At 36.3% G+C, this 17,249-nt stretch overlaps 2 protein-coding genes across 2 annotated transcripts in view; both read left to right on the plus strand.

Moving 5' to 3' along the window:
• Window positions 1-17,249, plus strand: part of dsx (transcription factor doublesex) — a 233,315-nt gene that overhangs the window by 203,932 nt on the left and 12,134 nt on the right. The gene's annotated exons all lie outside the window — the stretch shown is intronic.
• LOC140742565 (uncharacterized) lies at window positions 3,159-3,974 on the plus strand. The gene has a single exon (XM_073073468.1). The coding sequence runs from the start codon at window positions 3,159-3,161 to the stop codon at window positions 3,972-3,974; it is 816 nt and encodes a 271-aa protein (XP_072929569.1).

Consider the following 17,249-nt stretch of genomic DNA (forward strand, 5'->3'; position numbering starts at 1 on the left):
TGCGGTCACGCGCGCGTGTTGTTAACGTAAACACTGCTGTTGCAGCAGGAACAAAGAAATGATTTGTCAAACTATAACTCGAGCGAGGCGGATGTCTAACCAATAAAGTAAAAAAGTCCTTTAAAAATCCATATACAGGTGAACTTTTCAAGTGGTCCGTCATACTAAAATACTGTTAAAACTATAAAAATAGCGACAAATATTGAAAGGCGTTATGAGGCCGATTTTTATAAAAAATCTTAAACTGCATGGCCATGTATATATAAGTATTTATTAAAAATAATTCAAACACAGTGAAAATAATATTGTGTGGCAAGAGAGACATAATATATGTACTTATTCGAGGCTTTCCAACTTAGTCTTCAGGGCTAGCAAAGCATCTGTGATAATAATTTTAGAGATGTCCAAGGGCGGCAATATTATTACCCGTTAAGTGGTCTGCATGCTGCTTTACATATTATTTAAATTAGGTAGAGTAAGATAGGACTAACATTGATTTGTCATCAACCCTTTACTGTTTCACTGCTAGGAGATGGTAATGGCTCAGTAAAAGTCGGATTCGTATAGACCGGAACCTTTACGCTGTTTGTCCACCGCAACCGTCACCGAGCCGATACCGATAATTAATAACGGCGCCAATTTAGCGTACATACAGTTACTATAGCTGCTTGTCCACCGCACAATCCGAGTAGATCGGCGTGTCTGCTAGATCGGCACCGAGATTTTGACGGGCCGATGTGCACGCAATTTAAAACACGTTGGAACTTGTTCATACACTGCCGTCACACGCGTGGCAGCTGGAACAAAATAAACAGCCGATATCGGTCGCGGTGGACAAACTATCTCCGTCACGACATATTAAAATCGGCCACAAAATTAATCTCGTTCTCGGTAACGGCTCGGTGACGGTGCGGTGGACAAACACCCTTAGAAGTGAATGTTCATATACTTCTCACCTACAATTCATATATACAACGTATTCGGTTCACGTATGTAACAATCACGTTTTGTCCTTTTTGAAGCCCAGGTGCGCTATTCTCGGTGTGACTTACGCCCATTCGACGCTTATTCGACGCCTTGTATTTATAAAATGACCTAACGATAGGGATGTGAAAGATGAAAAAATAATCGATTATTTTTGTGTACAAATCGATTTTTTTTCTATTTGAATAACAATAATCGATTTTACAAAATCGTTTATTTTTACGAATTGATTAATTATTTCTATTTATCATTTAAAATGCTCGGCCCGTTGCCTAGAATTTTGGCGTAAATTACGTGACGGCATTTTTTTCGCCATCAATTTTTCTATTTAGTTTCGAAAATCGATTCTTTCAACAATAATCGATTTATTTTGGAGAAAGGAAAAGCGACGGTTAATCAATTGATTTTTCCACTCGATCTCACATCCCTACCTAACGACAGATATATAAATACACTTAGTTTTGCAATTCTGAAAACCACACCAACGCTTCCGGCGGTTTCTGTAATTGTACCTAATTTAGTTCAGTGTAAATACGTCAGTTAAACTTAGTTCACAAGAAATGATTTATATGAATTTTCGGAAATCATACTGTAGCGCTAATATTTTTGCGGTTATTTTCATACCCACTTATATGTGCAAAAATACACGCATTGAATTTAATAACTTACGAGTTAAAACATATGATAGATAGTTTGTAACAGAATAGAGATTTCTTCTCAGTAGAAGTCGCGTTCCGATCCGGTAGTAGTTTAAGAAAAATATTGTAACTGACAATTTGTAAGTGCCGTCGTTGGCCTATACAAATAAATATATTTCATTTCATTTCATTTCATTCTAAAAATCTTGTTAATTCTGTTTAACTTAATGAAATAAGCAAAAGAATACACCTTTATTCTAGGAGTAATAAGATTAAGATACATTTAAATGACGTTTCGGCTCCCTTAGTGTAAATGAAATTTGAAATTATACTAGATAATTTTGTAGTTATTCACACGTCCATTATGCCACGTATGTGATGGTTATTAATATTTTTAGGTACACAATATACATTCATGCCGTTTCCTATGTGTCTCCTATGTATTTCCTTTATTCCAAGCTTTACAACAATAGCAACAGTTCAGTAGCGCCCCGTACAGTTTACAGCATGGAGGAGGTGCCAACTGTCATTTTTAAAGCCCGTCTTGTAGAACATAAAGGTGAGGTCAGATACGGCGTAAAGACATCATCAAAAACCCGTTTTAGTTAGTTTTCAAAAACTAGTTTTAGTTAACGTGTCATTTTAGTTCTTTTGTTTGCCTTCTCACCGCGTGTTCTTTGTTTATGATTTGTTTATCCGTTTAGGTAAGATAGTTGTTTTTTTTATTTATTTAAGGACTCAATTTATTTATATTCACGATGAAATAAGAGAAATTCTAAAACAGCAATTCAGTAGTTCCCCGTAAAGTTTACAGCATGGAGGAGGTGCCAACTGTCATTTTTAAAGCCCGTTATTTGTACGACCGTCTTATAGGACGTAAAGGTGTGGACAGATACGGCGTAAAGACAGATCCTTAAAAACTCGTTTTAGTTAACGTGTCTCTTTCGTTCTTTTGTTTGCATTTACGAATGTTCTTTGCTAATTCGCTTTTCCTTTCAGTAAGTTAATTATTGCGTAGTAAATTAAGATTCTTTACTTAAGAAGTCAATTTATTTATATTGTCGACCACTTCGAACGTCGAACAGTAGCCCATAATAAATCGTAACAGGACATTATAATGGTATTGTGTTAAATTATTAGTAAGAATAAAAGACGATAGTGATCGTTCAAACAAAATATGAAATGAATTAAGAGTCGATTGCAGATTCGTGCCCCTTTATTAATAAATGCTCAATAGCTGTGCTCTTAGCTGTATAATGTTTTATGCCTTTTATTAAAACATCTGTGAATAAGACAGACATGTAAAGATACGCACATGGTCAAGGAACCCAGACTCTCATGTCCTCAAAGGCTAAAACAATAGACCCCAAATTATAAATGACCAACCTTTTTAAAGGCTTACTGCGTTCTTACCACGTTTGAATAGCTTCGTATAAACCGTCCTTCTGTGAGGACATAAAGTCGTTGTTGCAGTACTATAGTCTAGTGGTATAGTGGTACTATAGTCAATTGAATGTTGTTCGGTGGGGAAACGCGATGAGCGCTCCCTACAAGCTAGAGTGTGGAGTGAGACAGGGTGGGCTGACGTCATCGAGGCTGTTTAATATATATATGAACCAGCTGATTGAGAGGCTCAGCAGAGCCGGTGTTGGTTGCTCTATAGACGGTGTTCCGATAAATAATATCAGTTATGCGGACGACATGGTTCTGCTGAGCCCCTCAGTCAGTGGTCTTCGAAAATTGATAGCAATTTGTGAGGACTATGCTGGGGAGCATGGAATCAGCTACAATACAAAAAACAGCGAGTACCTCATCTTTAGGGGAAAAAACAAACCCAGTCCGTTTAAACCTGTCATTCGACTCTGTGGGTCTCCCCTGAAACAAGTAGCTTATTTCAAATACCTCGGGCATGTGTTCACTGAGCGTCTCGATGATGACAGTGACATAGAATGGGAGCGTAGGGCGATGTCAGTCCGGGGCAATATGTTGGCCCGCAGATTTGCACGTTGTACCACACAAGTAAAGCTGACCCTATTTAGAGCGTACTGTCAGACATTTTACACGTGCGGTCTGTGGATCGACTATACGCGGCGGGGTTACAGAGTCCTACGTGTTCAATACAATAATGTGCTGAGGGCGGTGCTGGGGAAGCCGCGATACTGTAGCGCGTCAGCAATGTTTGCGGACGCCCTTGTGGACGACTTCTACGCGATCGTGCGCAAGCGTACGGCTTCCTTGTTGTGCAGGCTACTGAGCAGCACCAACACTCTCCTCGGCACATTGGCGTATAAGCTGGACAGCCCTCTCTGGAGGGCCTGGAATGGTGGACACATTGGTACCAATAGACCGTAGAGTTATTTCCTTTTTTGTGTTTTATTTTTATTTTATTTTTAGTCTTATTGTTATGTGTGTGTGTGTGTGTTTTCTGTGTATACTAATATAGGTTAAGCTTAAACTGTATACTAACAATAAATATGGACAACCCTAGTCTGAAATAAAATTTTATTATTATTATTATAAAGTGACCGACCCCAGATTCCTATGAAGGCTGGTTATAAGCTAAAACAATAGACCGCAAATTATAAATTACTAACCTTTTTAAAGGACTTTAAGTTGCGTTCTCACCGCGATTGAAAAGCTTCGTAAAACGTCTTTCTGTAAGGACATAAAGTGACCGATCCCAGATTCCTATGCAGGCTGGTATAGGCTAAAAAAATAGACCCTAAATTGTAAATTACCGACCTTTTAAAAGTCTTAAGCTGCGGTCTCACCACGTTTGAAGAGCTTGGTATAAAACGTCCTTCTGGTAGGACATAAAGTGATCGTACCCAGATTCTTATGTCTGCTGGTATAGGCTAAAACAATAGATCCCAAATTGTAAATAACCGACCTTTCTAAATGACTTAAGCTGCGTTCACACCGCGTTTAAAGAACGTCGTATAAAACGTCCTTCTGGTAGGACATAAAGTGACCGTCGGCTGTATAAAGATGGACGTCTTCAAAACGTTTTAAAGGTAATATATTTTTATGGGCCGATACTGTGAAAACAGTTTAGCGTTTAAGGATATTGTGTCATAAAGAACCAAATAAACTAGTTATTGGGTAATCAATTTAGAAAACAAGGTGATTATTACGGGATATAAAATAAAAAGACGTATTGTGGTCACACGTGACGAATACTCAGTTTCCTTAGCTTTATATAATTTATGAAATGGAAAAATAATATAAATGAAGGGGCGGTTATAAAATTGTATTCATGATAAAAAAGGTTTGTTTTATACATTATTTTTAAAAATTAGGTACATAGGTATAGTCTAAAATGAGGTCTAAGATGAGCTTTGCATTTGCGTGAGTGCACATGGATAGTGTAGGTGTGGTGTGTAGGTAGGTAGCTTTTAATTGAACCGGTGTGTACTACTTTTTGACAATCGTGCATCTTCCTCACTTCTTATACTGATAGCAGAATTGTTTAATTTTTTATATTTTGTTTTTGTGTTCGATTTTTTAGTAAAATGGCATTCAATATAATAACGTGAATGTGGCGAATAACTTAAAATATCAAATATATATATAGTCCATTGAAAAGTTACATTTGGGTATGCATTTGTCAGAGGACGCAATTTTATTTTTTTAATGTGTAGGGGGGGTCAGTAGAAGTTTAAGTTCAAGTTTGTGGGGTCGGCACCCTTGTCCCCCGGCCGCCATCTTGGAAAAGGGGGTGCAAAGGGTTTTCGCGCTGTATCTCGTAAACTAGTTACCCTACAGAAAATTTAATCAAACATAAAATGTAGCGAATTAAATTTCCTACAATTTTATTTCTATTACTTTTTATCGTCAAGTGACCAACAAAAAAGTTATAAACAAAAATAAATGAAAATTTTGTAACAAATTTCCTTTTGGAGGTTATAACTTTTTTTCAGTTCATTTTACAATAAAATGACATCACAGCAATTTTGTAGAGGGTTTTTCAACGAACAATTTCCTCTATATAATTGTTTCATTTTATTTATTTATCTAGGTTTTACAGCGCTCCAAACTTGAACGGATTCTCGAATGCTCATAGGGATGCAATAAAAACTAAAAATTAGGCTTACTTTTCTATCTATATTTTTTTTATTCATACAATTTATTATGATCTTAACATTCCTATGCTATTATTAAACTATGTTTGACCCTTTTACCCACTACAAAACTTAGAACCCTAAGCAGGTAGAAAAGGCCTTAGTAGTTGTTTGAGAACAAATGAACCTCTACCTTCTATTACTGTTATTATTATAATTTATCCTAGGTGGCACAGCTGTCGGTTCCCCTCTATTTATTCTTACAGTTGTGCTACATATTTCGCAAATGTATTTTTTTTAAAACCTTCAAAAGGGCGTACGTCCGAACAATTGTACTGTCCTTCAAGTTTTAAATATGACGACGTAATAGCTGAGAATTTACTGTTTCTCCATGCCTTCTCAGGATGCGACACAACTTCAGCAGCGTATAACATGGGCAAAGTCAAATTTATAAAAATTTTGCAGAAGCATCCAGAGTTAGCAAGTGGAACTAAATTATTTATGAGTGAGAAAGTCGAGTCATCGTTACTCAGTGTTGTTGGCGAACGTTTTTTCGTCTCTTTATATGGCGGAAATAAAGACGATACTCTAGACACTCTGCGATACAAACGATTTGCTAAGACAGTGACAAAAAATGCATTTAATCTCTCTTCACTTCCTCCAACACAAGATGCAGCCCGTTTCCACAGTTTCCGAGTGTATCACCAGATTCAGTTATGGCTCGGTAAATATTGTGATCCAGAAGAATGGAGCTGGAAAAAGCATGGAAAATTTTGGATGCCAATCCAAGCTTCCAAGCCTCCAGCACCCCCCGAGCTTATGAAATTAATCTTTTGCAGATGCAAAGGAAATTGTGGAAGTGCGTGCGGTTGCCGAAAAGCAGGCCTTAAATGTTCACCAGTTTGCCTCCATTGTGGTGGTGAAAGCTGCAGCAACATCGTGGACATATCAACATTACTTGAAGAAAATGAATTAGAAGATGAATTACCGACAATGACGCCAATACCAACTCCCATTATACTACAAAAATTCACCTCGGATACTGATTCAGATTTTTTCTCGCAGCCTGGACTATCGAAGAGAATGAAAAAATAATAACTGATAGACATTTTTCAATATATAATAATAAATAACATTATTTTGTCTAGAAATTGCCCGTGGATTACCTCATAGGTGGTGGGTAAAAGGGTAAAACATAGTTTAATAATAGCATAGGAATGTTAAGATCATAATAAATTGTATGAATAAAAAAAATATAGATAGAAAAGTAAGCCTAATTTTTAGTTTTTATTGCATCCCTATGAGCATTCGAGAATCCGTTCAAGTTTGGAGCGCTGTAAAACCTAGATAAATAAATAAAATGAAACAATTATATAGAGGAAATTGTTCGTTGAAAAACCCTCTACAAAATTGCTGTGATGTCATTTTATTGTAAAATGAACTGAAAAAAAGTTATAACCTCCAAAAGGAAATTTGTTACAAAATTTTCATTTATTTTTGTTTATAACTTTTTTGTTGGTCACTTGACGATAAAAAGTAATAGAAATAAAATTGTAGGAAATTTAATTCGCTACATTTTATGTTTGATTAAATTTTCTGTAGGGTAACTAGTTTACGAGATACAGCGCGAAAACCCTTTGCACCCCCTTTTCCAAGATGGCGGCCGGGGGACAAGGGTGCCGACCCCACAAACTTGAACTTAAACTTCTACTGACCCCCCCTACACATTAAAAAAATAAAATTGCGTCCTCTGACAAATGCACACTAAGGCCTAAAAAATGTAACATTTCAATGGACTAATAATTTTTGTTGAAATGTAATTTAAAATAACACAAATGTTTTTTTTTAACTAACTAAAAATGAAACGTTAAATAAAGTACAATGTAACAAAATGGTGGGTTTAAATACTAGAAAGTTTATTTAATTAATTTCATTGGATATTGTAAAATCATTTTTACTATATTTTTTAAACAAGAATAATTTTTCAACTTATGTACCTAACTAAAAATTATAAAATTTATATTTGAAAGTTGTTATCTTACCCGGTGGGTTTAGGACCTTCAAATTTTCCACAAGAGTTCCTTAAATCCATAACATAGATGCGATAATATATTTAAATTTATTGCCTCCGGGATGAAATAGATGATCCCTAACAAAATTTATTACCTACGGAATAAATAGCTGATAATAGCTTATCTATTTATAAAGTACCTATTAATTCGCAGAAATTCGCAAAGCTATTTCCCCGGTTTTATTAGTAACAATAATGACATAATAAATAACGGATTAGAATGATATTAAGCGAGGTGATACTGCATAGTCGTTGAGAAAATAGATCGTAAACTAACTTCATTTTGATTTAAGTATAGCACGCCGATTCTCTGTAAATTTGAGAATTAGACGCTAAGAGTTCTGCTCTACTGAACCTTGTCCACTGTTATTGTTAGTGTTTTATTTGACGCCGTAAATTATTGTGACGTCAGGAAACGTCGACATGAACATCTATAGAGAACAAGACGTCTATTTAACATTCTTATGAGTGAACACGAAGTGTTATTTAAGGTTTACGTGTTACATTACAATGTTCTTCGATTAAATAAATAAATTAAACGCTTTTTACACTCACAGCCCCCATACTAGAATTCCTTGTGTCGTGAGTGCCATGGACACACACATAGACAAATACACAAACACCCAGACAGAGAAACAGAAATCTAAGTTCATCATTTAGATATATGTCGTCTGTCCGTCTGTCGTCGTACCGGGAATCGAATCCGGGACCCTTTGGCCGTCAAACGGGTATGGTGACCGCTCCGCTACGCGGGTCGGATTACTTTGTTACACAATTTAAGTCTTACTATCCCACTGCTGGGCCATAGGTAAAAAGAAGACCATCTGGGAGACGCCCAGAGCGTACTCCACCAAACGAATACAATTCAATATGTTGCCGTAAGGAGATAGGGATTACGTCCGATATTAATATAAATCCTTCCGATTTTTATAACACGCTTTGAAGTTTAAAGTTGACACTGCTATTCGGCAAAATAATAGTGATATCAATTAATACAATGTTTCGTGTACATAATCATATCAGTAGTTCGTGTCTTCGTGTAAAAATGAGTGTAATCTAATTAATCATTGTTCGTGTAACTTAAATTTGATATAATTAAGGAGTTGTGTAATGTAACGCGATGGTTCGTAATTACAATAGAAACATATATCAAAGTTGATTGGTTTGCGAAAGTTAATTACAATGTAATCAAGCGAAAAATGGAGTAACTATATATTTTTATAAAATAGAGTAGAAATGAGCATGCTGTCAACATGATTGTATGCTATTCCGCTCATGGACATCTATAATCAATCTTAGATATAAATGTACAGTCATACTTAAGATTGGACGCAGATGCGTGGCTACTTTGGAAGGAATATCTAAGTTGAAACGCATCAGATGAATCTTTCCTTACCACACCCTTCAAACCCGAACATGGGAGCGCTTAACACTGCTGTTATAAGACAGATATAGGTGTCGCTGTGGTGTCTCTGGTGGTGAACCACAAAGGTCTCTACCACCCATAAAGGGTGTAAAGGAATAGCAATTTGAAAAGTTTCAACTGATTTCTAAATAAATAGGATCGCATCTACGACAGACAGATTCTATTTGCAGTCGCTTCTATTCTATTTCGAATTAGGTTGTCAGCATGCCAGTTAGTTTCTCTAAAAAGAAACTACTAGCTTCTAATGATCCTTACTAATATTATAAATCCGAAAGTAACTCTGTCTGTCTGTCTGTCTGTCTGTCTGTCTGTCCGGTTGTCTTTTCTTCACGCCTAAACCATTGAACCGATTTTAAACCGATGTAATTTTTGAACATACGATAGTTTTTATCCCGGAAATCCCACGGGATGGCGATCTAAGATCGACTCGGAGAATCGATTTTTTGGACAAAAAAATCGATTATTTTAATCGATATTAGTAAGGATTGAATCGTAAACTTTGCATTTGATCAAGTTATGATCTTTACCAAAGTTGTTGTCCATGAGCCCACGAAGGTTTCAGAGTTGCTACGACCAATTTTAAGGCCAAATTTACGGCCAGATGGCGCCACTAGTATTCCAATGAAGGTAAGAATTTTCAGTTGTATGTATGTTAGTATGTCCGAAATTGAAAACGCGTGTTTTAATACCGCATCGCGTTTTCGCTTTCGCTGCGTCGCGATCGCATCTAACTTTCGAAAAGCAGCTAAATATTAAGTAGTTGATCGCCAATGCTATAAGCATAGATTAGTAAAGATTACTCACTCCTAACAAGAAAATGTACCCAGTTTTGAGAATTGAAATAGTTTCGTAAAAGTTTTGCCACGTCTCCGTGCTAAAATGTCCCTAAAATATTTGAAATAATTATTTATTTATTACGTAAATTACGCAGTATTAGTTATTTATTCGTAAATTTTCTCTAAAAATGTTATTACATATTTGTCAAGAATTCAAAAAAAGAACTTACTACAATAAGCCGTTTGTGGTTTCATTCAATTTCAAAGCGGCTATGTATCTTTACTTATCTATGGCTATAAGTATAGTTTTTTATATCTTCTCTAGTTATCCAGAAAATAACTTATACTCCTTTCGTTAGTTCAACTCTAGCGCATCTCCGACTCACTCAAGAAGTCAGACTGCAATGTATGTATACAGGGTGAATTTTTCAAATAGGCCTTCAGGGCCAAATCCGAAACTAAAAGGATTAGTGAAAAATGCTGAAAAGAGTTACGAGGCCGATTTTGATAAAAACTAAAACTGCATCATTAGTTTTTTTAAATATCTTTTTCCTTAGCCGGGAATCGAACGAGTTCATTTTGAAAAAAAAAAGAACACCCTCTATATTATTCCACTATCTGATAGTGTTGCTTATAAGGATGAAATTCTGGGAAGTAGTTTCGCTAATCCTTATAGTTTCGGATTTGGCCCTGAAGGCCAGTTTGGCAAGTGTGCAAGACAAACCCACTGAGTTTCTTACCGGATCTTCTCAGTAGAGGTCGCGTTCCGATCCGGTAGTAGTTTAAGAAAATATTGTAACTGACAATTTGTAAGTGCCGCCGTTGGCCTATACAAAATAAATATATTTCATTTCATTTCATTTCAGTTTGAAAAATTCACCCTGTATAATGAATTTCGTAATGAAGTCGTATAACTTACCTATAGGTACCGTTGGACTTTAATAGTAACACCAATTCTTAGTAACGCAAACTTAACCATAACTTAGGCAGCTGACTTTCGCCGAAACATATATAGGTTCCTAGTAATAAACCTAAGTGGATGCGGAGTTTACGGCCGTTTTATGCATCTTCGTATAACTTCCGTACCCAGTATCATGATTAAACTATAGAATACTAATATAACTGCTAAATTAAATTTCGAAACTAAGATCCACCTTAGCAAACTCGTAATTTACTAGTCGACATTAATTTAAAGTGGTTTATTTTACGCTTTTTATGACCTATCGCGCCCTGATTGGCACTTTCTTGAATAAGTTCCTTTTACGATCGGCTCAAAGTAAGGCAACCATAAAGCGGGCATACGTTTTAGTGGTTCCAGCCAATAATTATAGGAACTTGGCTTATATTGCTACAAATACTTTAATGGGGTATTTGTTATAAATATATTGCGTATATCTGTACGTTAAGGGATAAGATTCGTGTGGTTTTAAGGTAGAAGTTTTAGTTGTAAGGCTCCCCATCACATCTATTTTTGGTTTGTTTCTTCTAATTGAAAGCGAGTAAAAACCAGAAATATGAACAAAAGGCATTCCAACTTAGATTCTTACAACTCTTCGTAACAGGCAAAAGCCACTAACGGACATATAGATGTCCGTTAGTGATTATAGAATCAACCCCCGATAGGATTAGAAGTCTACCTTGTTGTCGGCATAGAGGCGTGCTATCTATAAGAACTAAATAATAACGCCTAATATAAGCGTCGTGTGAGTGTACCCTACAGGATTCAAACCTCAGGCCTCCCGATTGTGCGTGAGTTTCTAACCATTACGCTATTAATGCTTTGAAAATCGCGAATATATGTAATTATATGTACATGCCCTTACACTTTCATAAGAATATGTATAATTCTATATAGTTCACCTATCACGCGATTCTTAACTGACATGGCTTTGACATCTTTATCTACATGCTTCAATTAACGACGAATTAAAACAAGCTCTTAATTTTTACCCGATTACGGTAAGGTTTTACATATGTATGTCTCATTCTTCGGCGTGCCGTCCCGCCCATACGCCTTGACGGATTTTAACATATGAGGTGTTGAATTCATCTATTGTGGGAGCGACATATACTATAATTTTAAGCATTCAGTTTTTTGTTTTTATAATAGTTAAAGTAATACAATGGAAACCGGAATCGTGATGAAATGTGTGGTTCGATGCGAAGGCACCACCGCCACATTAGTTTCTGCCACCTGTAGTCGAACTTAATTAATGAAACTCTTATCTGAGGTTGATTATAAATTTCCATTTACGTACCCTACCAGCAAGTCGAGATTAATGTGTCTGCGACTTCTATATAAAAAATCGCAAGCCGTAAATCTTCAGTGTGGTAGCACCCTTAGCACTATAATGCTAACTCCACACAACATGACATTTGCAATAATATCAGCTACAGTTTAATGTGGGATAAACGTCAAAGTTAATATGAAATCCAGTGAACAAATAACTCAAAAAGTCACTATCCCATAAAATCGTACGAGTCGCTCGTAAAACTCATTGGATATTATAATTTAGGTCATTCCAAGTCGTAAATTTTATGTCTTGTAATGACAAACTGAACTAAACCCTTCGTCTTTCGTGGAACACCAACATAGTCCCTTTATAATTAAGTTTTTGGGAAGTAGAGATTTTAGAACGGTTAATTATGATTTTTGAACTTTATTGTGATATGATTTAGTGTTCCTGTTACGCGAAATTCATTAAAATTTGTTATTATTTTCGTGTTATTATGTAACTTTAAAATCCTTTAACTTGTACACTATTATCATCTTTGTAAATGACGACCCGCGTGGCGGAGCGGTCACCATGCCAGTCTGACGCGCAGAGGTCCCGGGCTCGATCCCCGGCCAGACAGATTTCTAAACGATGAATCTAGATTTCTCTTTCTGGGTCTGGGTGTTTGTGTATTTGTCTATGTGTGTGTCTGTAGCACCCACGATACGGGGAATCCTAGTGGGATTGTGAGTGTAGAAAGCATCTTTGTAAAGGCCGCGCCGTCAAAATCGGCGACGCTGCCTGTCGCTACGGAGAAATTTGTGTCGTGCTACTTACCGTGATTTGAAAAATGGTCTTGGTAATGACAGGGTTGGTAAATGACACCGAGTTGGTGCCGCAAGGTTCAGCGCAATGCCTTGTCTGTCGGCCATATGATACCTCTTTTAGATATAGGTCTGTGATACCTCTATATATTCCATGAGCGGTAGTAACCACTATCGCCCATGGAATAGTTCATTTAGTATAGGCCACGTAAAACTGCTAGTCCGCACTGAATATAAAAATGAATCGCGTCCCCATAGCAAATTGTATGACTACAATTGCTCGCAACAATTTCAGAGCGGACTAGCAGTTTGGCGCGGACTATACAGAGAAGTTCAATCTGGAATCAATCATTGCTTTTCTTACGGACTAAGATTTAAGATACTGAAACGCCTCAAAAAAGTAAATCTCTACCAGTCCCTTCCATAACCAACCTTATCTACTGCTGTTAAAAGGCAAAATAGTTACAATAATGAGTTATCTTCCTAGAGTCCTTAGTACTTACGATTTACCTTCAATACGAAACAGTGCTACAATGTTGCCCCAAAAATAAACCCATAAAACATCGCAAGGGACAAAGGATTTACTGCAAACCGCATTGTTGGCATTTGGTTGCTATACAACTGTTTCACCGTCAGCGTGTGAAATATAGATTAATTGTCAGCGAAGTTTATTTAAAATAATAGGCATAGGAATAGCAAGTATGCTGTCGACCTATTGGTAAGTGGCTACGCCGCCTCATGGACATCTGTAATTAATTCCTGATAAATAGATTCTGAGGTTTACTTTACTACATGCGTTGATCCTTCGACAAATTGGGAACGAATAAGAATATATTTCTAACCGCACCTTTTAAAGCGAAATACAAACGCTTAACACTGCTGTTATTAGACAGGAATAGGTTTGGCGATGGTGCCTCAGGGTTCGAAACTCAAAGCTTTCTGCACCTCTTACTTTATCTCTTTACCTCTTTTTTACCTCTACAAACTTATTTAATTTTATTTTTTATTTTATTTTATTTTTATTGTATAGGTAATATTATGGTACAATTTAAAAATTTCGACCACTGGGTGAAAACTAATATATAGAATAGTATAGTAGTATAGTTTATCGCTTGTAATAGTACCATTCGCGGTAGGATAAGTCAATATATCGTGGCTCGCACGCGCCATCTGTTCAACAATTCTTTACGATTGCCAAAAAGACTTGAATGTTTACAGTTACCTTGGCACCTTTGAAAAAAATGGGCACATGTCCTGTCTTCAGGCGATTTATATTTTTAGGGTCCCTTAAATAATGGAAAAACAGAACTCGTGTTATTTTAATACGCTGCCTTTTACAGATTTTCTGAAAGTAAACGATGTAGAATTTTGAAATGATACGTAGGATTACTTTGCTTATTTTGGCTTTTAAAGAATAATGTTTTTGAGCGTATATACTCTAATGTATGTATGTATGTATGTATGTATGTATGTATGTATGTATGTATGTAATATGTACCTGTACGTCTCAATCTTTTGTACGACTTGTAAAACGAACGACTGAACAGATTTTACGTGAGGTGTTGTTGGATTCGTTTAAATTTTAAAATTAATAGCCTTTTTTTTAATATACTATTAATAATCTTTTTGCCCATATATTTGTTTTTCCCGATAAAATCTCTATTTACAACTTCAGCGCCAATAAAACAAACATAAACAAATCGTACGTGCGAATCATATACTGTTAAACGGAGAAGTTATGATCTCCGTTTAGCAATTCTCATGCGTGTTTACAGTACGTCTCAAACATTTGCCCGTTTAATGTAAATCATACCGGACTATTATTAAACAGAGCGAGCAGTTATTTCAGAAACACCGTCTAATATTACCTAGTAGGACAATCGGAGAAAATTGTGGAAACACTCAACATATTGGATGTTATTGCAAGTAAACGGCGGACAATGTGAAACAATGGCGTGAAAATGGAGCTATAACAATAATAGTTCATGATAATATTATATTAAATTGATTAACGTGGTATAATTTACGCGGTTTTGAAGTTTAGACGATTAATGTCTAGTTCTGAAATTACCTAAAAGAAGTGTTGTACCTACGAGTACTTTTCGTAGTACCTAAGGAAGGGTTATGTTTTGCGCGTATCTTGTACGTTTGTTTTGTTCAATACTTCGAATGTTTCAATGGGCTGGATGGATTTCGATAGTTAAGATATCGTTATTCGCTTTAAATACCCTAGTGTCCTTAGAAATGTGTAAAAAAAAAAACAAAAAGGCGATTTTTAGCGCGAAATGGTAATTGTAAAATAGAAGTAGGAAACGAGCATGCAGTCCATTTGATAAGTGGCAACAGCTGCCCATGGTATTCATCTGTAATCAACCCCAGACAAGTTTAAAGTCCTGCCTAAGATCAGACACACGTGTTGCTTTTCCTGAGTATATTGTTTGCATCATTCAATTCCTTGCCCAGACCCTTGAAACCAGAATACAGCAGCGTTTGAAACTACTGTTATCAAACAGAAATAGGTGTGGCGATAATGCCTCCAAATGTCCTCCGGAGTTATAGGTACGAGTACCTAAAGTAAAACGTGAATTGCCAATTATTTTTATTTATTCACTTCGCTAATATATGGCTTTACACTGAAGATTTTATTACACGTATCGACTTTATACTGCAGTTAAAACATTTTTATGTTTTATATTAACTTTATAAGAAATTAAAGTAAATTTAAACACGTAAGCGGGTCTAGGACGATTGGACACTAAATATTAACTTTCAATAAACGCCTTTAAAAAAGTACCATAATTCAGATCTACGGACGTTTTCGAATTATATTTATGACTAAAATACTGAAAATATAAGGGCAAGGTTCAAGAGCCTTAGGCTGCGGCCACATCGATCATCGGTGTATGTTTGCGCACGATTCAAGATTCACGATCGTAGTATATTGGTTTTGAAAGCATTTTATGTAAATAGAGACATGCTTGTGCGATCTAAATCTTAGATTTAAAAAGGTTCAAAATCAGAATCATCTTAAACTTTAAATTTTTGTCGCAGATGTCGAGCCTTTAAGACCGGATTTGGATTCCCCCGAATCCGTATCCGAGGGCTCATGTATGTAAGTCAACCCTCATTCACTTATCTGTTTTTTTTTTATTTAATCTCATTTTTTACTAACTTTTGAACTAAGTTATTTTATTATTACCTAGAATATATCATAATAACTTACATTCTATGATCAATCGGCGTTTTAAGCCCTTAATGGCAAAGTATATCCCTTTGTGGAACCCTAAAAATTATTCACATAAAAATCCAGATGAATAACAGATTATTCGCGGCTCGTCTATAAAATACTGAACGTTAAAAAGTTTCGTACTCAACGTCACGACACACAAAGAGAGTCGTAAATGTCCTCCGGGAACTTTTACGACCAGCTATAGGATAGTTGGATTCGATTCTGAAAATCCAGACTAATTTGAAAGAATTAAGTAGAGTATAAAAATGTCTGGATTTATTAAATGAGCGTATGTTGTGAGCTGGAAAATAATAAGGTAATAAACGGTAAAGGAAATAATTAGTCGTATGATTACTCACAAAATAATGAGTACCTACGAGAACTATCCTTTAAACAATAATTACGTTTGAAATCAGATGGAATATGTCTACATAAAATAAACGTAAGAAAGACCTTGTTACTTACGCAAGACGTCTAGTCCGCTCTGAAGTTGTTGCGAACAGGTGTAGTCATACAATTTGCCATGGTGACGCAATTCATTCCTATATTCAGAGCGGACGGATATCTACCTGCCATCCTTAAAACATATATTACTACTAAAATCAGATGGCCTTTTTTTGCTAACGAAGGGGAAACCTTCAAAAGGTACCCGGTGCCGTGGAAGCGACATAGGGTTATGTGGAACTCTTACCGCACTTAAAACCCCCCCGGTGGCCGTCCTCGGCGCTGCGTAGAGGACTCCGGGATCTCCAACGGAACGCAACCGGAGTCCTCTTAGCGCGGTGCCGTACCGTAGCCCTATTCTGGTCCCGTTACTACAGGGACAAAAACATATACCCTTAGTACTGCTACCATGCTTTGGTTGATTACATGTCCGCTAATTGCTATAATTTCAAGTGCGCTTTCGTCCTTCAAAGGACATGTTAATCCGTTGTTCCTCGTTGATATAATTTTATAGCAGTCTTTAAACTATGGAGACGTTCGGTTGGTTTGAAAACATCCGTAACAGTTCTGGTTTGAAGGG

Source organism: Epargyreus clarus, unplaced genomic scaffold (genome assembly GCF_041222505.1).
Source record: "Epargyreus clarus isolate Ecla_fem2 unplaced genomic scaffold, WU_Ecla_fem_2.2 ptg000006l, whole genome shotgun sequence".
NCBI lineage: Eukaryota > Metazoa > Arthropoda > Insecta > Lepidoptera > Hesperiidae > Epargyreus > Epargyreus clarus.